We start from the raw sequence: 25,092 nt of genomic DNA, 5'->3' as shown, positions 1-25,092 counted from the left end.
ATGGTGAATAGGGTAATGGTGGTTTTTTTCTACCTGGCACAGGACTGCTTTCTTACTTTCCCTTAGAATGTCCCCCTCTACCATGCTAGCACCAGCATGGTGACCCGCTGGGACAAGGACCACCAGGCTGCCTGAGGAGGAGCTAACCAGAGCATGTCAGAGCTCTAATCAGCAGTGTGTTTGTACCCTTTAGTTGTTGTTCTACTTCTAGCTTTAGTGTTCCAACTTGGAATTTTTTTGAGAGTAGCCTATTGTCAAGACAAACGTTTTTTGGTGTTATTGATGTCTTTTTATTTTTATGTTATCTTTTTCTGAATATACCCTACCTAAGCCTTTATGTGGAGTAAAGATTTTTTAAAAAGCCATTTTAACAAAACTAAACACCATAATCACATTTGATAGGCTGTGCAACAGTCTGTATTTAGATTTCTTCCATGTTGTCAAGGACAGGAGAGAAATGTATTTTTACATTTCTTTCATTGGGCTGTGTTTAGTCATTATGATTCTAGTTATAGAATCAGTTTCCTTTTTTTTGTTTGTTTACATTGTCATAGTTATTGTATAGGTTGATTTTTTTTCCATTTATGCTTACTTGGCACCAATTCATGTGATCTTTCCACATTCTTCTCAATTTCTCATCTTTATCATTTCATATGGTATAATGATCAATATTCTATTACATTCATGTACCACATCTTAGTCATTCTCCTGTCAATAGGCATATACTTTGTCCTCAGTTCTTTGCTATCACAAAATAGTGCTGTTGTGAATGTTTTGGCTTCTACAGGACTTTTATTATTGTCTTTCACTTTGGGGCATATGCCTAACATAGGCATCCCTAGGTGAAAAGGTTTTAGTCACTTTTTTTCATACACCCAAATTGTTTTCTAGAATGGTTGGACCAGTTTATATCTCTTTCAGTAGAATACCGATATTCCTCTTTTGTTGTAGCTCCTCCAACTGTGACTTTTTTTTTAGTGTGACCCTTTATATTCTGATTGCATAGCCATCTTCACCTGATTGTGATAAATGTATAAAAGGTTAGTTTGAATATAATTTCTGAAATTGTTTTCTAGTTTCCCAGGAGTTCTTGTCAAATAGGAGGTTCTTCCTCAAAATAGTTTATATTTTTTTAACATTGGGCTTAAATTGTTTATGACTCTTGCTTATTGAGTTTGCTTCACTGATCTACTTTCATGGTTTAAAAAAAAATTATCAAGTAGTTTGATAAGTGTTACTTTATAATATAATGGGAGGTCCAGAAGCACTGTTTCTCCTTCACTCCTATGAGTTTTATTATTTCCCTTGAAATTCTAGGGTATTAGTTCCTTCAAATGAATTTTGTTACTGTTTTGTCTACCTCTCTAAAGTAAAACCTCATTGGTTTGATTGGTATAACACTAAATCTATGAGTTATGTCATTTTTATTGTAATTGGTGTGGCTTGAACATAAGCAATGACTGTTCTTATGATTATTTAATTATTTTCTTAAAGAGTGTCTTATGATTATAAAAATCTTGGTTTCTTGGTCGATTAACTCCCAGATAGTAATACAATTTATAGTTGGATTTCTTTGAGTAGGATTTCTTTTTCTACTATTTCTTTCTGATTGTCTCCCTAAGTGGAGACTGGGCTAAAGGGTGAGTAGTATTCAGTGATTTGTCTCAGGATGGATGGGGTAGTAGACGTCTGGGAAATAAGCTTTTTTTCCCTCTGGGTTTATACCTGCACCTTGTGGTTCTGCCTATCTTCCTGTACTACTGTGTCCCTTACCTGCTGTTTCCTGGTGTTGCGGTGCTGTTGTAAACTTGGAAAGGGTTATGGGATCAGACTTTCTGGAGGAGAGTCTGCCTTTCTCTCAATTCAACTATATTCAACTTGGGTGGAATTTCTCCTTCCCTTTTGGATCCATTTTAAGATGTAGTAGACTCACAAGCCACTTGCAGTTGCTAGCTCAGGTGGGATTTTGAGGTCTTTTTGCACACCCAGATGGCTACTCTCTAGCTAGACCTGCCCTGCCTCCTTTTGACAATGGGATTATCCCACAGAACTGAACCTTAGATCACTAGTGTCTCCCCATATTTTCCTCCCACTTCCCCCACTTCTACTCAATGTACAAGCCTTGCTAGTTGTAGCTGTCATTGGAAGCAAGACCCAGGTGCTAACAAAATGTTACAGTCAGAGAATGAATGGTAAAGAACTGCCTATTGCTAGTTGTAATAAATATCTCTTAAGTATTTTGACTACAGAATTGTGTGCATTGGAACCTGTTCACTTCTAGATGATATTTACTTGGAAAGAGGCACGACTGAATTCATTAACAAAAGTTGAATTAGCCAATTGAATGTGACTAACATGCCTTAAGAGAGAAACTTCCTGCAGAATAGGATCTGAAACCTTACAATATTTCCATTGAAGTTGTTGAGAAAGCCTTGAAGTTTATCATCTAAAGATGACATTTCTCCATCTGAAAGGTTTTAAAAGAGACTACAGAGAGAAGTATACTTCTTAACCTGCTGGTGAATCTGTAGATAAGTCTGGTAGATCAAAGGAATATCAATTTGCATGGGCCATACTATGACTATATTAGCAAATACTCAAGGAGCAATCCATAACCAGCTATCTATGACTTGAACTCGATGCAGAGATGTAGAATATATCCTTATTAATGATTTCTGAGGAGAATTTTCTAGAAATTTTAGGATATGAGTACTACTGTTTTCATATCCTTATGATTTTAAAGGCTATTGTGACAAATTTTTTTCAGCACAAAAAAATTTCATATTTTTGAGCACTTTGGAAAATGGCTTTTAATCTTAGATTTTTTGTCCTAATACCCTCAAAGATTTTGAATGTTAGATTTATCAGAGATATTTAATGCAGATTTCTTTTCAAGCAGCATCTTCTGGTTCTCGCTGCATTGGTTTTGGGGGCCAAAACTGGATATTTTTATATAGGTAAGCATGTCAGTTTTTCTTTTTATTGTCTATTGAATTCCTGTTCAGTTACTACTTTGCCCCATATTCACAGTTTTGAAAAGCATCTTTCACTTCTCTAGTGTTGTTATGGGTTCATTTTTCATAGTTCAGAATTTATTGGGTAAAAAGTGTAAGAAGCTATTTTTCATCAGACTGCTTTTTAGTTTTGCCAGCAGTTCTTCTTGAATAGTGCCTTTCCTTAAATAGTTTGTGTTCTTGAACATTAAGATAGCTTTGTGCATTTGTTTGTAATTCTTGCTTATGTAGTTTATTTTCTTGTTGCACTTTTTGATTTTATATTCAATATCAAATTTTAAAATTGCTGCTTTATAGCATAGTGTGACATAAGGTAGCACGAACGTCTTCCTACTCTAACCTATTTATCCTTCTTTTAAAAATCCCTTAATATCCTTTTTAAAAAATCTTTCTAAATGAATTTTTTTCTTAATTCCATAAGCCCATCCTTTGATAATAGCTCTAAATAAACTGAGTAATTGGGAGAATACTGCCATTTTTACTTAATGGCACAGTGTAGTCATAGACTCTGATGAGACATTAGCTCCCATTTACTTAGGTTCTTTATTTCTGTAAAAGTTAGTTTCTAAATGTTATTATTACATAAATTGTCTGTTCATTAATCTTGATAGGTATTGCATTAAAAAAAGAACACTGATATCTTTTGTTTTTAGATTGCCTAAATTTCCCTCTGTATCTTCCTCTTCCCTCCCAGAGAGGTATCCCTTATAACAGATTACATTTATATATTTATTTAAAATATAAAAAGTATATATATTTAAAATATATATTTTTAAAATCAGCAAAATTGATTGATACATTTAACAAATCTGAAAGTATGTGCAGCGTTTCACACCAGGAATGTCTCACTTCTGCCAACAAGTGGGAGAAGTATTTTCCAATCTATCTTTGTTTGCACTATACTTGTTCTTTGTAATTTTGCAACATTCGCTTTGAATTTTTTTAGAGTTCTTTCCTTTTACATGGTTGTATTCATGTCTGCTTGTTACACTCTGTATCAGTTCATGAAAGTCTTTTCTTGTTTCTCTGCATTCATCATTTCTTACAGCCCTGTAACAGTTTATTACATGTTTATACCACAGTTTTTATTTATCATGGGTGCTGATTTGTTTCCAGGTGTTTTTTTTTTATACCACAAAAAGTACTGCTACAGATATTTTGGTGTAAATGGGAATTTTCTTATATGACCTTATCTGACCTCTTTGGGCTGTCTATCTAGTAATAGAATCTTGAGGTCAAAGGGTATGGCCTCACATTTTAGTCATATTATTTGAATAATCACACTACTTTCCACAATGATTGTGCTGACAGTGCTCCATCAACAATGCACTATTTTGCCTATCTTCCTTCAATTACTCCAACATTGAGCATTCCCATTTTTTTTTTTTAATCATTTTTGCCAATTTCTTGGTCAGGAGTTGAAATCTCAGGGTTGTTTTGATTTGCATTTTTCTTTTGAGAACTGTTTCTTCATATCCATTGACCACCTACGTATTGGGAGAATCACTTTTGGTCTAGTATCTTTTAGTTGTCTATACCTTGGATACCAGAATTCATCCGAGAAATTTGATACAATTTTTTCACATTTGACCACTTTCCTTCTCTTAGATGCATTAATTTTATTTGTATGGAAGCTTTTTAATTTCATATTACCAAAATTTTCTGTTTTGTCTTTTGAAATGACCTCTATCCCTTGTTTGGTCAAGAATATATTACCTACCTGTAACTGTGTGAAGGGCATATGATCTGTTGCTTTTCTGATTTTTTTTAATGTTTGGTCTTTAATATTCAGGTCATATATTTATCATGGAATATGGTTTAAGATATTGGTCTAAACCAGGGGTTCTTAATCTGGACTCTATGAACCTTTGTTTTCAATCTTGTTAACTTTATTTCAACATAATTGACAAATGTAGAGAGGGTAAGAGAGTTGCGGGGAAGAGAATGTATAGGAATAGGTTTGCCTTAAAGTAGAATAAGGAAAAATTCTTGAAGAGACAAAGTTCTGTATAGATAATAGGGAACAAAAAAAATTCTAAAGCAGAAAAAAGTCATGTTAGAGACAAATAGAGGGGGGGGAAACCTAAATGTGATTGGATTAAACAATCAATCCAGTAGCATAAGAGTGTTAGATTGAATAAGAAAACAAAATTCCACAATTTGTTACTTAGAAAAACCTACCTTCAAAGCTAAGACACATGGACAATTGTAACAAAATTTATCGTGTATCAGCTTAATCCAAAAAAATAGGAATTGTAGCCTTGCTATTAGACAAAGTGAAAACAGAATCTCGCAGTTATAAACAAGGCAGTTACCTTATTCTGATAGGAACAGTAGGCAAGAAACAAATATCATTGTTAAACTTAAGTTCACCAAATGTCAAAGCATCTAAATTCTTAAAGGAAATCAACTGCATTATAAGTCATAGTAACAAAAATGGAATCAGGAGAATTTTATAAAATATTTAAAGGAGAGTTAACACCAATTCTTCTAAAAAATTGAGAAAGTACTTTACAGTGTTCCTTTTATGAGATACATATGGTCCTAATACCAAAACAAGGGCAATATAAAGCAAGGGAGAACTACAGAACAGTATCTAAATGACTTCATTTAAAATTTTTAAATGAAATCTTATCAAACTTCAAGAAATCATTCGTTTATGACAAAGTTGATTTATGACAGGAATTCAAAGATGATTCAGTGTTAGAAAAACAGTCAACATAATAACATTAAAAACAAAAACATCCCAAACCATATGATTATATCAGCGGATAAACAGAAAAGCCTTTCACAAAATTCAGCACTCTTACAGTGCTATTAAGAAAAAAAAATCTCAAAAGTATAGGCATGGAAGGATTTTTAAAAATTACAAAAAGAATCAATCTAAACCCCAAAGCAAGCATCCTATGCACTAGGGTTATACTGTAAACTTTCCTTGTACATATAGGAGTTCCCCACTTTTTCCACTATTGTTTGATATAGTTGTAGAAATGCTAAGAATAACAAAAAGAGAAGAGAAAGACTAAAAGTGTAAAGATAAGTAAATAGGAGATAAAATTATCCCTGTTTGCTGATGATATGATGGTTTATTTAGAAAGTCCTAGAGAATGGACAAACATGCTCATTGATAATTACAAAATACACAAGATATTTGGAGATCAATCTATCAAAGCACACTATATTTTTATAGGTTCAGTTTCAAAGAGCTCCTTAAAAGAGCTAAAGGAATATTCATAGCTCATGGCTATGCTGTTCTGATATAAAATGACAGTAGTACTAAAGTTCATTTATAGTCTTAATGCTTTAATAATCCAGCTATTAATGAGATAGTTTTTTGATCCCATTTCACCCCTGATCTTATTGGGAATGCATTTAGCTTATCTCCATTGCATATAATGCTTGCTGAAAGTTTTAGGTAAATACTGCTTATTATTTTATGGAAAGTTCCATTTATTCCTATGCTCTCCAGTGTTTTCAGTAGGAATGGGTGTTGTATTTTGTCAAAAGCTTTTTCTGCATCTATTGAGATTAATTTTTTGATCTTAATAAAATTAATTTTGAGTAAAAATACTCTAGATTATTGAGGGAAATATGACAATGGTAGGAAGGAAGAGAGAATGGCGTTTCCAAATCACAAAACATTATAAAGCAGCAGTCATCAAAGCCATTTGGTATGAGTTAAAAAATAGAGAAGTAGGTTAATGGAACAGAATAATACAAAGGAAATCGGAAACAATAGAACTTAGTAACCCAGTCTTTGATAAACCCCAAAACATAAATGAAAGAATATAATAAGTTCCTAATGTATTGATTAATTATTGTAATTATTGATTTTTAAAATGTGCGTTTGCTTAAAAAAAAAAAAAACCCAGCTTCCTTAAATGTGGATACTCTGGTAGAAGAACCTAATCTCCTACTTACCTTTATCAGTCAGAGGGGTTTCTGTTTGTCTTAAAATATTTTATTGTATACCTATACAGGTAATATTCTCTCATGAAGTTTGTGTATGTCTGTGCTTAAACCAGTAACAACCATAGGTAAATTTCTGAATGTAGTTTCATCATGCTGAAAACAGAGTTAGTGTATTCCTAAGAAACTGGAATGTACTAAAATATGGTAAAAACTTGTGGGCATAGCCTTGAACTTTAGGAATGAAAAATTGACCCCTCTTAAGAAGTAGAAGGTAATTACAGGTATTAAGACACTGTCATGTTAAAAAACAAAACAATATGTAGAACCAATTTTTTCTTTTAAAGAGTGATGTATTTACTTTTTCATTGTGAAAATGTAAAGGTGTTTAATGAATAATTTGATTTGACCCATGTCCTAAAATATGGAATATGCAAATCAGTTTATAAAATTTTGAGATACCTATTGCTTAATCCTTATACCCATTTAAGCAACAAAGAGTAAAGTATACTAGAGAATAGGAGTCTGAATTACACTTTTTTTTTTTTTGAGCAATACTGTATTGCCAGTTTTTTTAACTGTTTTTTGCTTACATGGTATTTATTCTATGCCATAAGCACTTGGTGAATTTTGCCACAAGGTGGCAACCTGTCATTCTCAAGCATGAAGAAAGCATTCAAGTAAATAGTCCTGTAAAAAATAAGAATGTAGTCAGTGGTTCATAGTTGGGTAATTGTTAAAAACACTAATTACCGATTAAGAGTTAGTTTCTTTTCACTTGTGCAGTGTTAATTGTTTGCTATGTCCTCCAACATCAAAGCATTTTTGTTTTCCTGTCTTTTCTGTTTTTATAACTATAAAAATTGTATTACTTATCATTTGTTGTATGTGTGACTCATTGCTGATAATTGTGGTAACAGGTAAGAAGAAAATACGATGGGACGCTGTTAGGAGATGCTTCACTCAGTCCTGTCCCATCCTAAGGATCCCTAAAAGGTTTTTGAGAGGTGGGTGATAATTAGCAAGAGACCTGTACTTTATGTGGGTTCAAGGGAATCTTTCTCGAATTTTATAAATCCAAGCTAAATGTTGCTTCTTGCTGGTATATTAAGAACCAAAATAGGTGGGGCGGGGGCGGGGGGAGTATAGGATTTGACTTGATTTTTCAGTTTGCAAAACAGCATTTCATATTTTCTCATTTTCATAAAGTAATAATTAAAATATAGTTTGGGTTAGAATGATTTAATATGTTTTAGAGGATAAGAAAAACTTATGTTCACTTAGCAGCTTTTTTACTTTTTTGAATTGATCAAAATTGCATTTGAAAGAAGATAAATTATGGTCACAGGAAAGCAGATGGGATAGCTTTTTTGTGTATTGTTGGTCTTCTTTCCTTCCTCCTTTCCTTCTGTCTTTCCTTTTCAGAAAGAGGAACAAATGTAAATGGACATGCAACTGTCACTAGTGTGGTAGGTTTTTTTTCTCCATTGAATCATATTAGAAATCTCAGAAGAGTTAAAAATTTTCCCCCCAAACCTAAAAAGGATTTTATGATTATCATAGTTGGTTTTTTTGTAACAATAATAAATGCACTTTAAACATTCTCTCATTTTATCCTCACAGTAACCCTGGGAAGTTGGCTCAGTTTTTTAGATGAGTAAAATGAGGTAGATTGAGGTTTAAGTGATTTGCCCTTGGACACATAGCTAGTTAGTAGTGTCTAAAGCAAAATTTAAATTCAGGTCCAGTACTCTGTGTTCACTGTGCCTCCCAGCTTCTCTGTTTTGATATGTAAGTAATTGTTACTTATTTTTTTACTTTGCCAATTTTACTATAAAGAAATAAAAACTGTAGCTCGTATGAAAACAACTGTTGCTCATGTAAAAAATTCCTTTGTATCCTAAGGCTAACTAATTTACCAAAATAATTGTTATGGAATTTTTTATTTTGGCCTTTAAACAACAAAACCTTTCTGACCCTTAATCCTTATACCCATTTATTCTTCTTTGCAGAGTTCTAAGTAGCTTGGTTATTATATTCCTTAGCTTCCAATGTATTTGAAACCCTAAGTTTTGCAAGGGATTGGTTAACACATTGTGTACAATACGTTGTTTAGTAGAAAGAGCACTGAGTTTTGAGTCAGAAGAGTTGGGTTTGAATTCCCGTTCTGCTGACTGAAAGACTGATCAAAGCATGTCATCTCTTTAGGCATCTATTTCCTCTTCCATTAAATGATGAAGCTGGACTAGATGATCTGTATACCCAGTAAAGTCTCTTTGAACTATTAGATCCTATGATTCTATGTGTCTGGAGGCAAGTACACTTAACATAGTACTTGATGACCTGATAATGCAGGAGACCAGAAAGACTTTAAAAAAAACAGGCATAAGAACCTAAATAAAAAGAAATACTAGACAGTAGTATGGGACCTAGTTCTAAATATTTCAGTAGGCAGTAATGGAGCATGGCACAGCATTTTCACTGGTGTTCATTACGATTATCACAAGTCATTAAGGAAAATATTAGATTCTTCTGAAAGAACCTAAAGGTAATACCAAATAACTGTAAATATGAAACAATACCATCTGCAGAATCAAACAGCAAATGACTCTGGTATGGTAATATAAAGAAGCTGCAGCGTCTTTCTGATAGTGACTTGTGTGTAGGAAGTGGTATAAAAGATATCATCTAGGATATGATGTGCATAAACAGAAAATAGACTAGAAAACATAACTTTTCTGTACATATAGTCCAGCATGAGAGGAGACTTTTATCACTCAACCCTATGGACTGCTATTAGCCTCTGCAGAAAGTCTTCTATTTCTCTACCTGCCTTTCCTATAAGAGAATGAAGTTAAGTATTGTATGTGATTTGGGTTTAGTCCCTTTGCTGACAAAGACGCTTGGTCCGTACTCCAGGTTCCTTCTGTTCAATTAGAAAATGCCTTAGACATATATGGCTGCTTTCCTTTCCTTCGACTCAAACAACATGGCCTTACAGTTCATGTTATTGTTGTTCAGTAGTTTTTCAGTCGTGTCTGATTCTTTACACATATTTTGGAGTTTTATTGACAAAGATACTGGAATAGTTTGCCTTTTCCTTCTCCAGTTCATTTTACAGATGAGGAAACTAAGGCAAACAGTTATGTGGCTTGCCCAGAGTCACATGGCTAGTAAGTATCTGAGGCTAAATTTCAACTCAGGAAGAGAATTTTTCCTAGCTGCAGGCTTTTAGATCTATTCACTGCCCAATTTAGCTGCCCAGTTCATAAACCTTTTCAACTCCTTTGTTATGCAGCTTTACTTTATCTACCTATGAGACAGTCATACCTTAAATCTCACCATTACCCCAGACTTTTTCACCTCCATGACATTTCTTAATATCCTATTGTTGCATTAATCCCTTTGCCTTGTTCCTCACCTTGTCTGATTCACTAGGACTGCCAATCTTTCTCCTTTCCTGTTCTCTTTGTCTATCACTTCTTCTCTGGCTATTTTTTTCCCTTCACAGATTTAACTTAAAATTTAATGAGTATTTATTAAGCATCTACTATTTCCAGGTGCTTAGGATAAAAAACCAGAAGTGAAACAATGAGATATCTTACTGACAAGTGAGTAAATATAGAATAGGTAGGCAAAATGCACAGTGATTGAAGGATAGTAACTGAGGGGGATGTCCATTGAAAGAAATTACACATGAATGGAGTCAAGAGGTGGGGATGGAAGAGAGCATTCCAGGAATGAGGGATAATCTGTTAAAAGGTAACATGGCAGGGGATGGAATGTCATGTACTCTCTGAAAGCAGGTAATTTTGTCTGGAGTGAGTTGGCAAAATTAGGGAATAGTGTATAATCAGTCTGGAGAGATAAAGTAGAGCTGGAAGGTGAAGGGCATTAAAAATAGAAAATCTTCTTCCATTTAAACTTAAAGGCAGGATAGGTTCACTGTTTTTTTATTTTTTGTTTTTTTGGCAAGAGAGTGACATGATTGTATCTGTGTTTTAGGAAAATCAATTTGCCAGCTATGTGGAGGCTGAATTGGAGAAGAGAGAAACTTCCCTGGGTGACCAATGAATGAAGGAAAAAGCATTTATTAGGAGGCTATTAAAGTAGGCGAGGTGAGATGATGAGACTCTGGCTTAGAGTGTTGTGGTATGAGTAGAGGGAAAAGGATGGGTGTGAAAGATGTTTATAGACAATGGACAGGATTGATTGAATATGGAGGAGTGAAGAGTGAGAAATCTAGGGTAATTCCTAGATATGGAACCCAAGTGACTAGAAGAATGGTGGTAACCTTAACAGAAACTAGCTCAGTTATGCACTGTCTTCTTCCTTGAGTCTTTTGCCCTTTTGTTCCAGTCTTTCAGATTTCCTTTGCCTCCCCATCCCCCTCAGATGCTTCTATTTCTTCTTTCATGTAATTGTGCTTTCTACATCTACTACATTTTAATATTTTATTTAGCATCAGCTAGACCCTCTGCCAAAAGGCAATCATCTTATTCATTCCTTATTGACTCTTATCATGCTTCTCTCACCAGCTATCCTAAACTTCTTCCCTCCTTAAGCTCCCAAGAGCAACACCAACCTCCCTTTCTCAGCAGGTAGACCTTGTCCCCTATTTTATTGAGAATATCATCCATTCATTGTGATTGCCTCCATATCCTCACTATGCCTCAGAACTTTTCCATATCTTCACTTCTCCTCTCTTCCTTTGTTCCAGTCACTGAGGGAAGAGGGTGCCCCTTTTTCTTTCAAGGCTAACCTTTTCTGTTTGTACCCTTGAATCATATTCACTCCTCTCCTTTAGGATCTTTTCTCATATTACTTTCTTCTTTAAAAAATTAATTTTAATGGACAACTTTTGTTTTCTTATCACCGAAATTTCTTCCAGTACTCCCCCCTGCCCACCCAGAGCCATCCCATATAACAAAAAGCTATTTTTTAAAGAAAGAATAGGAAGAGAAAAAAATCAGCAAAACCTTGCGCAAAATATAAAAAACAAATCTGAAATATGTGATATTCTCCACCTGTGGACTTCCTACCTCTGTAAAGTTGTGGGAGAACGTGTCTTATCTTCTTTAGAGCTTTACTTGTTAAGTGTAACTTTGTAATATAAACTCTTTACCTTGCATCAGTTCACTTAAATCTCTACTATTATATTTCATGTGCCACAATTTGTATAGCCATTCCTCAATCAGTGGGAACTACTTAACTTTGTTTTCAGTTCTTTTCTTTGCCTAAAAAAAAAAAATGCTGCTAAAAGTATTTTGGTGTATTTGCCTTTATCCTTTTCATTCTTTTCCTGTTGGCTCTTTCCCTATTGACTTTAAACATGCCCAGGTCTTCCTTATTCTTAAAAACTTTTATCTGACACTGCCAACCCTGAAAGCTATTCCACTACATCTTTTTTCCCTTTAACTTCCAGACTTGTTTGAAGAGCTATACTTTTGGCTTTTACTTCCTTCTTCTCTATTTATTTCTCAACCCCTTACAGTCTGGTTCCCAGCTGTACCTCTGCTGGAAACTGCCCTGGTCATCCTGATCTTTAGCTACCAAATCTTACTGCTTTTCTTTGGTTTTCATCTTTCTTGACCCTTTTGCAGCTTTTGATACTGTAGATCACTCATTTCTCCAAGATACTTTGTTTCTTTTGGTGACTCTACTCTGTTGCTGGTTCTCTTAACTCTGACTTCCTCTTAGGTCTGTATTGCTAAATCATCTATCTTCCTCACTCTTTAAGTATGGGTAGGTGTCTCCCAGGACTTTGACCTGGACCTACTTCTCTTTTCTCTCTGTATTCCATTCCTTTTTGATGTCATCAGCTCCCATGGGGTTGAGTTATGTTTATGTAGATCACTCCCATATCTATATATTTAGGCCAAATCTGTGTCCTCCATTCATCCAATTTCTTACTCAATGTCTTTAGCTTGCTGTCCTGCTAGTAACGCGTATTCATCATGTCTGAAACAGAACTGATTATTGTCTCCTTGAACTTTTCTTCCTCTTGAACTTCCCTGTATTTATTAAGGTGCATTGCTATTCTACTGTACACTCAAGTTCATAACCTTAGAAATAATCCTTGATGTTTTGCTCTTCATTTTTCCCCAAATCTGTTTTATACCAATACCCTGTATCCAAATCTTAATGATTTTTGTCTCAGTATCTCTCACATGCATCTACCTCTCTGTGCTTTTGTTGTTAAAATGTTCGTTCAAGTGGGAAAAAAAGTCGAGTTAGCAATAGTGATGCCAGTCAAAAAATATTTTTTAAATGCACGGAAGAAAATGCAAGAGGAGTCACAGACAAGTGGAACAGTTTAGAAAATAACATGGAAAGTAACATTAAAATACTTTTTTAAAAATGGCAAATTCTATGAAATGGAGATGCATGATTTCAAAGAGAGTCTTTTTATGTTCTGCTTTGCATATAGAAATCCTTTTTTATGTGTTCATTTAAGTTCAGAAGAAAAATAAAGTCTGGGAAAACATGTTAATTCAGAGCTTCATCATATTTTTGCCATGGTTATTGTTGTGTTAAAGAATTCTAATTGATCTTCCAGTCTCTGCATTCTCTAACCTATCCTTTACTCAGTTCCCAAAATAATCTTCTTTGGCCACAGGTTTGACCATTCCAATCCCATAGTATACTTTGCTTTCTTGTCTCTCCTTCTCAGAAACATCATCTTTATTCAAGGAACTATTCAGTTGCCACCTCTTTCATGAAGTCTTCATGAGTCTTATGTGTGTGCAGTGTGTTTGTGTATATACACACATACACACACACAGGTACTTGGGTACATATATACACACAGGTACTTTTTGCATCCCATGAGTATAATGTAAGCTTTATGAGGGCAGATTATGTGACATTTTTGTTTTTGTTTGCTTAGCAACTAGGACAGGGCTTTGCAAATAGGGTCCCAGGGCCTTAGAGATCATTTAGTTTAACCTTATTTTAGAAATGAGAAATAAGGCCAAAAAGCCTTAGAAACTAGTTTACGGACATTCTATAAGTGGTAAAAACTGATGTTTGAACTCAGATCTAGTTGTAAAGCATGGTTCATTATACCTAAAAGACTCTTAATATATATTTCTTCTATTGAATATAGTTAAAAGGAGTAACAGAAAGACAGTGATAGGAGGATCCCATGTAAAATGGTTAAATATATTTTTTAAAAGAATTAAGGCTTAAAAGGAAGGTTGATCTATAGAAAAACAGCTCATTTGGTCATTTTGTGTTATACTGATTTGGACAAGTAGAATACATGGTAAAGTTTTAGAATTACATCATAAACAAGGATACTCAAAAGAATAAATTGAAGTATCAATAATTAAGTATTTATTAAGCACCATTCTAGGTACTGAAAAAACAAGAACAAAGTGAGCTTCCATTCTAGTGGGGTGCCTAACAAGTACCTATAAAATATGTAATAAGCATAAAGCTAGTAAATAAAAATATATACAAAATAGTTAAATGTAAGGTAGGTTGGGAGAGGGCACTAGCAGTTGATGGTAAAGAAAGGCTCTATACTGCATGTTAAGGAAGGGGACTCTAGGAGTTAGAGAGATGAGGAGGTGAGTGCTTTCCAAGCATTTGGAATGGCCAGTATGAAGGCACAGAAACAGGAGATGGAAGGTCTTGAATGAGGAGTAGAGAAAAGTCCAGTTTGTCTAGAATAGGAATGGGGAACCTGCGGCTAGGAAACCAGGAGGACAGCTCTCTGACTTTACCCTAGATCACACTGCTGTACGTGTACTGAAAGCTTGTTCCTGAAATCCTAGAAGAACATAATACTCAGTACTCTGAAAAAGTAACAGCAGAATCCTAGAAGATACAAAACATCTAAGCATGGTTGAGACATTTCCTCTGGAAGTGTGAAGAATCTGGTCCTAACTCAAAGTCCCAATTTGGGAAATAAGGCTAGAAGAACAAGAAAAAAAAATCCTGAGAAAAAGAGCTGTTAATGTGACAGGCACTACATGCAAAACCAGAAGAAAATAACTCCAAAATACTTATAAGCAAAATTTCAATTACAGAGCCTAAACACAAATTCAGTTAGATTTTCTGGAAGAGTTGAAGAAAGAGTTAAAGAGCTAAAAAATAATTTTATAAATAAATGAACTGGAGAAAACAATTAGGAAAAAAATAACTGTACGAGGGGAACATTTGGAACTGTGGAAGAAAGAATTAGGAAGAGAATTAACAGCTTAGCACAAGAAGTATGACACCTTATCCAGGCAACAGACTTATGGTTAGTTAGAATGAACCAAATAGAAGTTAGTAACTCCACAAGACAACAAAATAAAATGTTAAGACAAAGTGAAAAGCCTGAACAAAGAGAGAAAATGTAAGGCCCCTCTTTTCAAAAACAGCTGATCTGGAAAACAGATCAGAGGGAGAATTTAATAATCATTGACCACCTGAAAGCTATGACCAAAAAGAAGAGCCTAGACATATTTCTTTTTTTAATTTAATACTTTATTTTTCCCAATTACATGTAAAAATTTCAACATTCTTCAAATTTTGAATTCTAAATTTTCTCCTTCCCCCTCATTGAGAAGGCAAGCAATTTGACATAGGTTACACGTGTGTAGTCAGGCAAAACATTTCCATGTCAGTCATGCTGTGAAAGAAAACACTGAGAAACTCAAGAAAAATAAAGAAAAAACATCTTTGATCTGCATTCAAGCTGCACGAGGTGTTTCTCTGGAGATGGACAGCACCTTTCATCATAAATCCTTCAGAATTTAGACATCATATTTTAAGAAATCTTAAAATCAGATCTTTTAGAACCAGAGGGGAGAATAAAAATAGAATCTGTTGCTCAACTCTTGGAAGAAAACTTGAAATTAAAATTCCCGGGAACTTTATGTGTCCCAAAACTAGAACTTTCAGGTCAAAGAAAAAATACTGCAACCGGATGGAAAGAAAGAGTTCAAGTAATAAAGAGTCACAGTCAAGATCATAGCAGGTTTCTTCTACTTAAATTTAAATTAGTTTACTTATTCAGTGCCATACCAATCAAATTACCAAAAAATTATTTCATAGAGCTAGCAAAAAAATAACAAAATTTGTCTGGAAGAACAAAAGGCCAAAAATATCAAAGGAATTAATGGGGAAAAAAAAAACAGACGTAAAGGAAGATGGCCTGGCCTTATCAAATCTCAAACTGTATTGTAAAGTGTAATCATCAAAACTATCTGGTACTAAGAAATAGAATGATTGATCAATTTAATAGATTAGGTACACAAGACACAGTAGTAAATGATCATAATTTTCTAGTGTTTGATAAACCCAAAGACCCCCAGCTTCTGCGACAAGAACTCACTATTTGACAAAAACTGCTGGGAAAACTGGAAAACAGGATGGCAGAAACTAGGTATGGATCAACATCTTACACTGCATCCCAAGATAATGTCAAAATGGGTACATGATTTAGACATACAGAGTAATATAAGCAAATTAGGGGTGCATGGAAAATTTTAAATGTGAGATCTATGGATAAGGAAAGAAATTATGATTAAAAAAGATAGCATTATGGGATGTAAAATGGATAATTCTGATTACATTAAATTAAAAAGTTTTTTCTGAAACAAAATCAATGCAGCCAAGATTAGAAGGAAAGCAAGAAATGGGAATAAATTTTTTTGCAAATTTCTCTGGTATATTTTTCAAATGTGTGTGTGTATCTCTCTCTATATTTCTCAGATATATAGAGAACTGAATCATACAAGAATACAAATTATTCTCCAGTTGATAAATGATCAAAGGATATGAACTTCAGAAGAAAAAATCAAAATTATCTATAATCATATGAAAGAATGCTCTAAGTCACTATTGATTAGAGAAATGCAAATTAAAATGATTCTGAGGTACCATCTCACCCCTATCAGATTGGCTGATATGACAGAAAAGGAAATTGATAAATATTGGACAGGATGATGTGGGAAAATTGGGACACTAATGCATTGTTTATGGAGTTGTAAACTGGCCTGTCCATTCTGGAGAACAGTGTGGAACTATGTCCAAAGGGCAGTTGAACTGTACACACCCTTTGATCCAGCAATACTACACTACTAGGTCTATATCCCAAAGAGATTAAAGGAAAAAAAGGAAAAGGATCTATATGTATCAAAATATTTATAGCAGCTTTTTTTGTGATGGCAAAGAATTGGAAATTGAGGGAATGCCCATTAACTGAACAAGCTATAGAATTTGAATGTATTTGCACTCTTGTACTATAAGAAATGACTATTAGGATGCTCTCAGAAAAAACCTGGAAAGATTTAATATGAATTGTTGCAAAGTAAAATGAGCAGAAGTAGGAGAACATTGTACACAGTAACAGCAATATTATACGGTGATCAACTGTGAATGACTTAGCTGTTCTCAGAATTACAGTGATCCAAGACTTCAAAGGTCACATGATAGAAATGCTATCCACATCCAAAGAAAGAATTGATGGAATCTGAAAGCACACAATTTTTCACTTTTTTTGTGGTTTTTTTCTTTTGATCTGTTTCTTCTTTCACAACATAATGATGGAAATATGTTTTACATATTTGTATCAAATTGTTTACCGTCTTAACGTGAGCAGAGGTGAGGGAGAGAGATAGTTTGGAATGTTAAAAATTGTTTTCATATGTTGCAGGGAAAAAAGGGAAAAGGAAGAAATAAGAGAGAAGGTAGATTAAGGGAGGGATTGTTGTTTGTACTTTGTTTTTGAAGAGGACCAGTGACATGTCTTGATTTGTCCATGAATGGGATTTAAGCAGGACAGAGTTGTGCAAATCATCAGCCTCACTCTCTCTTCCATAGTCATTGAAGTCCAGTGGCAAGACAAAAGTCAGGATGATTGGTGATGGCCTGGGATGCAGTGGAAGGCCTTGGCATGAAACCTAGAGCTCTCATGCTTAGCACACTTCTCACTTTCCACTCTATTGATCAGCACAGTGATCAACAATGATTCCAGAGGACTCATGATGAAATATGCTACCCACCTCTGACAAGAGATAATCATGGTGCAGATTGAGAGGTGGGTTTTTTTGTTTTTTGTTATTGGATATAGCCAGTGCAGGAATATGTTTTCCTTGACTATGTATATTGATTGCTAGGATTTTGTTTTTTTGTTTTGTTTTTTTTATTTTTTTGTAGGGGGAGTTTGGGATATACAAAAGGTGAATTTTTGTTAGTTAAAAAATAATTTTAAGTTAAAAGCAATTATAGGCTGAATGCAGAGAAGTTTAGAAGAGAAACCATTAATTGAGTAAAAATTTTACAGCAAGTTTCTCTTATAAAAGTCTCATTTCTAAGATCTGAGGAATTGTTTAAAATGTATAAGAATAAGAGCCAGTGCCCAATTGACAGATTGCCAAAAGGAGATGAACTAGACAGGTTTCAAAGGAAGAAATCCAGACTTTCTATAACGATATGAAAAAAATGCTTCAAGTCAGTAATAAGCAGAGAAATACAAATTAAAGCAACTTTGTTCTTCCACCTCTTTCCCCTCATATTGGTAAAGATGCCTGTGCATAAGGTGGCATGGAACTGTTTTGATACAAGTGGCCAGGATCTACGACCTGTAAATACTCACACTATATTTGCTCTGTGCTGACATGTCATTATATAACCACATATAACGTAAATTTATGAGCTTATTGTTGGCATGATGCCTTCTTTGTGTGCTTCCCTATGTATTGGGTGAGCACTGATCATTGCTACAAAAGCAGGTTTTCTTGTACTAAAGTGAATGGATGCTCCTTCTTTTTCCCACTCCACCCCCTATCTCAAGGGCTTCTGTGAGAACTGGATGATTTAGGGGTGGATGTTCCCATTTCCTGTCTTGGTCAGCCACCGCCAAGAATAAAGTGATAAAGGCAGATGCTTTTCCTCCTTTTCTTGACTTGCTGTCACTGAGTATAAAGTAATATTAACCCCTTATTTTGTCTCCACTGTCTCTTGTGGTCTGCCCAAATCCAGTGAATCTGCAGGGAGCTGAGGGTCCTGTGTTATAATGAGAGAAAAGAAACATAATCTATGTTAGAGGAGTTTTAGAAAAAAAGGCCCACTAGTTCGAGCTCCTAGTTTAGCTGAGAATTGGTTTGACCAATTTGGAACTATACGCTCAAATTTCAGGAAACTACTATTAGGCTTATACCTAAAGAGGAAAGGGACTTACATGAACAAAAATATTTATAGCTGCTCTTTAGTGGCAAAGAATAGCAAACTACTGGTTTGCCCATCTATTGGGGAGTTATTGAAGAAATTATATTGTATGAATATGATGGAACATTTTAAGTGAAGGAAAGGATGGTTTCAGAGAAACCTGGGGAGATTTGAATGAATTAATTCAGAGTAAACCAAGAAGAACCAGGAGGACAATTAATACAGTAGCAACAACATTGCAAAGACAAACACCTTTGAAAGACTTAAAACTTTGATCGCTGCAGTGATCAGCCATGATTCCTGAATGCCACTCTCCTGACAAAAGATGTGATCGACTCAATAGGCAAAATGAGACACATTTTTGGAATTTTCTTTTGCCTTACTATGCATATTTCTATGTCTGGTGGAAGGGGTATCATTTAATCATTTTCTTAATAATGTCAGCATTTTAACAAATGTATGATCATTTGGCCATCTCTCAGATTAAAGACCTGCATTTTCTTTTTTTTAATAAATTAATTTATTTGCTTTCGGTTTTCAAGAATCACTTCCATAAGCCTTAAATTTTCTCCCTCTCCCCCCTCCTTTCCTGAAATGACATGCAATCTTATATGGATTCTACACATACATTCTTATTAAACACCACTGATTTTTCTAATCAAGATTTTGTTATTGTTTTTCCTTCAGTGGGGCAGGGGAGGTGAGAGTAAGAGGAAGGAAGAAAGAATTGAAAGAAATTAAATTAAAAAAACTAAACCAAGGGCTTTATATTTTATCCTAGAGGCTATAGGAAGACACTGGAATTGGTTGAGCAGGAAAGTCACAAAGTAGTCATATCTGCCCTTTAGAAAAATGACATTGGCAACAATGTGTAGGATGGTTTTGAATGGATAGGACTTGAGTCAGGGAGAACAGTTAGGAGGCTGTTGAAATTTTCTAGGTGAGACATGATGAGGACCTTTGTGAGTGAATTGAAGAGGCCTGAGATAAGATGTTTGTAAGGCAGAAAAGGCAAGATTTGCCAGCTGATTGTGCTTGGGGGTAAGAGAGTAAGGATTTGAGGATGATCTAATAAGAGCCTGAGAGACTGGAAGAATGGTGTTATTTTAGAAATAGGGGAGTTTGGAAGAATGAGGGGGGTTAGGGAGAAAGATAACAAATTTACTTACAAGGGAAAAAACCGCGTTTCTTTCCCTTTCCAAGTGTATTGGAAGTTGTTACTTTGGCTTTTCTTTTTCTTTTTTTTTAAGAGAATGGTAGTCACTAGAATATTATTATGGTTCTGTTGGCCTCACCTAGTCTCACTCCTTATGGATCCTTCCATATATCTCTGTGTGCTTCCTATTTATCCTCTTTTGGGATACCTTAATATTATACTACATTTATATTTCACTACATGAACATACCAGAATTTACTCAGTCATTCTTCAGTTGCTGGGCATATAGATTGTTCATATTGCTGCTGCAGATAAAACAGCTATAAATACCCACAACATTGTTGCTTTCCTTTTGCGACATTTTTAGGATAAAGTGTAATGGAATTGTTAGGTCAAAAGGTACAATTAAATTTGTCATGTTTTATGTATTTGCATATTATTTTCCAAAATATCTATATACCTTATTCTTCTCCTACCTGTCTTTACCTCATCTGTCTCCTTTGTTGGATCTTCATCCAGGTCCTGGGCCTTTTTTTTCTTCTCCTTGTGTCCTGTTTCTTTTGGTGATCAGTCACATCAGCTCCCCATTGTTTCAGTATCATCTTTGTAGAGGACTCTCAGTTTTACTTGTCCAGATCTAACCTTCATGTTTTTTGTGTCTTACATCTTCAGCTGTCGGATATTTTGAGTTAAATATCCCATAGACATCTTAAACACAACATGTATATTACTGAACTCATGATCTTTTCTCCAAACCCCTTATCTCTTCCTATTTTTCCTGTTATTGTGGAGGGTGCCAGTGTTCTCCCTTGACTTCACAATTTTTAACCACCTCTCCCCCGCTTCCATATCCAGTTTGTTGCCAAGGCCTGTCAGTTTCACCTTTGTAACATCTCTTGTATGTATTCCTTCTTTCTTTTGACACTGCTGCTACCCTCATGCAGATGTTCATCAGTCATCACTTCACACCTGGACTACTACCATAGTTTGCTGATTGGTCTTCTTATCTCAAGTCTCTCCACACCAATCTATCCTCTACTCAGCTATCAAATTGATCTTAAAGCATCTTCCTCTGACCATATCATCTAACTTAATGAGTAAACTCCAGTGACTCCCCATCACCTCTGGGATAAAATATAAAATTCTGTATTTGGCATTTAAAGCCTTTTATACCCTCGCTTCTTCCTGCCTTCCCATCACTCACACATCTTACTTCCCTTCAAATTTTCTGGAGTCCTGTGATACTGGCCTCCTTGTTGTTCCTTGAACAGGACACTACATCTCCTGAGTGAGCATTTTCACTGGCTGTTCCCCATGCCTAGGATACTTTACCTCCTCAATTTCCTAACTTCCTTTAAGCCCTTCCTTTAGATTGTGAGCTCCTTGAGGGTAGGGACTGTCTTTTACCCTTTTTTATATCCTCAGTCTTAACACAGTGCTTGGCACATAACAGATGCTTAATAAATGTTTACTGATTAATTGATTGAAGTTTCAACTCTAAGTCCTACCTTCTGCAAGAAGCCTTTCCTTGTCCTCTTATCTTAGTACCTTTCCTCTGAGACTACATCTAATTTATGTTGTATTTTTCTTGTTTTTACATAGTTGTTTTCATGTTTTGTCCATACTGAGTTCCTTGAGACTAGGGACTGGTTTTGGGTTGGGTTTGTTTTTTGACCTTTTCTTTGTGTTCGTATTATTGCACATAATAGGCATTTAGTAAATGCTAATTGACTGACTATACTTGGTAATAATATCACCAAAGACATATTTTAGTGCCTTTTTTCTGCTGTCTTACCTTACTGATCATCAGTATTTTTCTCTTTTTTTACCATCCTAATCCCTACTTAGTAGTATTTCAAGGCTATTTCAATCTGTATCTTTTGTAAAACTAGAGTACCTGAGCATCTTTTTACTGGTGGTTTACAGTTTTTAAAGGAAAAAATATATTATGTTCTATTCCTCTAGTGGGGAAATTAATTAGTTACGTGTAAGTTCCTTACAGATTCAGGATTTTGTGAATTGTTTTCTGTAAACAGCAACTTTCAGGATTCTATGTTTAAATCCACTTTATGATTTTTTTTTTCTATTGGAGAATTATATCCATTTGCATTAGCATTACAGTAGTTAGGGCCCCTCCATTCCCTCAGTAATTGTACTGAAAGACAATACATTTTAAAATTCTTATTTTTGTCATTAAACTAAAATTAACAAAAATTACCTGAAATTAGGTTTCTTTGACTTGAACTTCCCCGTGGCTTTTTTCTTTGAAAATATCCTTTTTGAAATATTTAGCAATTTGGCCAGTATCATAACTCTAAGGGTTCTTTATGTTAAGAGTTGGTTTATTGGAGAAGTGTGAATTGTTTGACATACTTATCTTTATCATTGTTGAATCTTCAGTGTTGAAATGTAGGTCACATCCGTATGTCCTTAGATTACATACTAAGACAAAGGCCAACCCCTCTACATGTGGCTTTGATCCTGTCTTCTCCATAGTTTCTATCCCCCTTTCACCCCTCCTCCCCACCTTCAACTTCTCTGTGTCTGCTGGTTCCTTCTGTACTGCCTTGAAAAATGTCCAAGTATCCTCCATCCTTAAAAAAAAGGCTTTACTAGACTCTGCTCTCCTCTTATGGATTTCCCTTCATCAAACTCTTAGGAAAAGCCGTTTATGCATGTTTATCCTCTTCCTCTTCTCTCATCCTTTGTAACCTGGCTTCCAACCTCATCACTTGACTAAAATTACCCTCACCATAGTTAGAGATTGCTAAATTAGATGTTACTTTTTTCAGTCCTCATCCTTCTTGACATTCTGCTGCATTTGACACTGTTGACCACCTTTCTTGAATATGCTGTCCTGGTTCTTTTCCTTACCACATATCTTCTCCTTCTAAATATCCATATCATGCCTCTAAATGTGGATATTCCTGAAGAAATCTATGCTAGGCCCCATAGTCTTCTCTTTAATTTCATCATCTTTATGTCAGTGACTTCCACATAAATTAGTTTTTTAAAAAGGCATTTACTAAAGCCTTATGTGCTAGGCACCATGTATGCAAATCAAGTACAAACATGCAGGATAGTCCCTGCCCTCAAGGAGCTTGCCTGGAAATCTATATATCTAACCCCAGTTTCTCCTTTGAGCTTCAATCCCACATCACCAGTTTCCTGTTGAATATTTCAAACTAGATGTCCCAGAGATATCTCAGACTCAGCATGTCCAAACAGTACTCATTACATTTTTTTCTAAAACTCACCCCTCTTCCAAACTTACTATTGAATGTTCCATTCTTTCACTCTCCCGGGTTCATAACATCTGATCATGTGACTGATAACTTGGCTAATTCCAATGTCTTCCTCTTGCCCCTAGGATAAAATATAAATCCCTCAATTTAGCTTTTAAAGCCTCATACAGCCTGGTCCCAGCCTATCTTTCTAGCCTTGCATTTTATGATCCCTCCTGTACACTGTGATCCATCCCACAGATTGGCTTCTCTGTTTCTCCCACAAGACAACTTCATTTCCTGGCTTTCCATGTATTGATTATCTCATGGCTGAAATGTTGTTCTTCACTTTTGCCTCTTTGAATATTCTCTTCCTTTAAGATTTAGCACAGGCACTACTTTCTGCATGAAACCCTCATGAGCCTTTAAAGTGCTAGTGTCCTTCCTCTCAACTTGACTTGTTTTTAACATTTATATTGATTCTCTTTACATTAGGATGTATATGCTCATTTACGTACTTGTTGTCTTCCCCTTCAGGATATAGTCTTGTAAGCAGGGATTGCTTCGTTGATCTTGCATCCTCAGTCCATAGCATAATGTCTAGATAGAACATACAGTAGTAGTTATTTAGTAAATGCTTGTGAATGGTAGAATGATTGAATGATTTTGATCTTTCTGCTTGATTCTGTGTATTTTGGAATGTTTCATGGATGTTATTTTATTTCTTCTATACTTCTGTCAGTATTTATCAACTCACTCTCTACCATTTTAAAGCAAATCATTTGTTTTTCCTTTCAGTCTGCTTCTTTTAAACTTATCTCTTACTGATTACATTTTAATTGAGTTATAGTCTGTTAAAGTAGTATTTACAATTTCTTTTTTTCTGTGTTTATCCATTTTTTATGGCTTAGAATATGATCACATTTTTATTGGTGCCTTTATGTTCACATTGCCTACATTTGCCAATTCATCCCACTCTCTTTCCCTAACGGGAATGTTTTACTTATATTTGAATAAAAAGTAAATTCTCTCTGGGTATGCCTGAAATCTGTACTACTTGGGAGTTTGAGGCAGGTGGATCTCTTGACCTGGGGAATTCTAAGGTGCAGTCTGATAAAGGAATCCATGCCAAGTGTGGCAGTAACATGATGGTGGTAGTGGGTTGCCTATCTGAAAACAGATCAGGTCAAAGCTGCATAACTTTCAGAGATAGGAACAGGCTGGTGAGTGACTACAGCATTTCTAGCCTGGGTGAGACAAGGAGACTTAATTTAAAAAAAAATCTTTAGTAAACTGATTTAGTTCTCTCCACATATCTATCAATGAATTCCCCTTCCCCCAAGTTTACTTCGGTAAATTTTTTGTTTGCATGAATTTTTTTTTCAGAATGTTTCATATCTAAAAGAATATTGAAACTTCTTAATATTAATGTTTTTCTTGGCTAATCATTTGCTCTTTGTTAAATTTTTCCTTTAATAATTTAGTTGCTGTGCTGTTAATTCTAGCTGGCAGTGATTCCTTTATCGTTATATAGTTGCCATACTCTTTTTCTCATAATGCTTTCTAACACGATTCCATTGCACCCTACAAATTGGCAAAAATAACAAAATGGAAACAGATAAT

The 25,092-nt window shown here is 34.9% G+C and overlaps 1 protein-coding gene across 4 annotated transcripts in view; it reads left to right on the top strand.

Annotated features, from left to right (window-relative positions):
* KLHDC10 (kelch domain containing 10) overlaps nt 1–25,092 on the top strand; it is a 65,433-nt gene that overhangs the window by 15,061 nt on the left and 25,280 nt on the right. For 2 of the 4 annotated variants that reach the window (XM_072652749.1, XM_072652751.1), the window contains exon 2: nt 7,844–7,930. The exons of the other annotated variants lie outside the window; for them this stretch is intronic. In XM_072652749.1, coding sequence (XP_072508850.1) covers nt 7,844–7,930 — 87 coding nt within the window. The remainder of the gene's footprint in view (nt 1–7,843; nt 7,931–25,092) is intronic. 4 annotated transcript variants of the gene reach the window in all.

This window comes from Notamacropus eugenii, chromosome 3, assembly GCF_028372415.1.
Source record: "Notamacropus eugenii isolate mMacEug1 chromosome 3, mMacEug1.pri_v2, whole genome shotgun sequence".
Taxonomy (NCBI): Eukaryota; Metazoa; Chordata; class Mammalia; order Diprotodontia; family Macropodidae; genus Notamacropus; species Notamacropus eugenii.
This window is presented reverse-complemented; position numbering and strand designations above follow the sequence as displayed.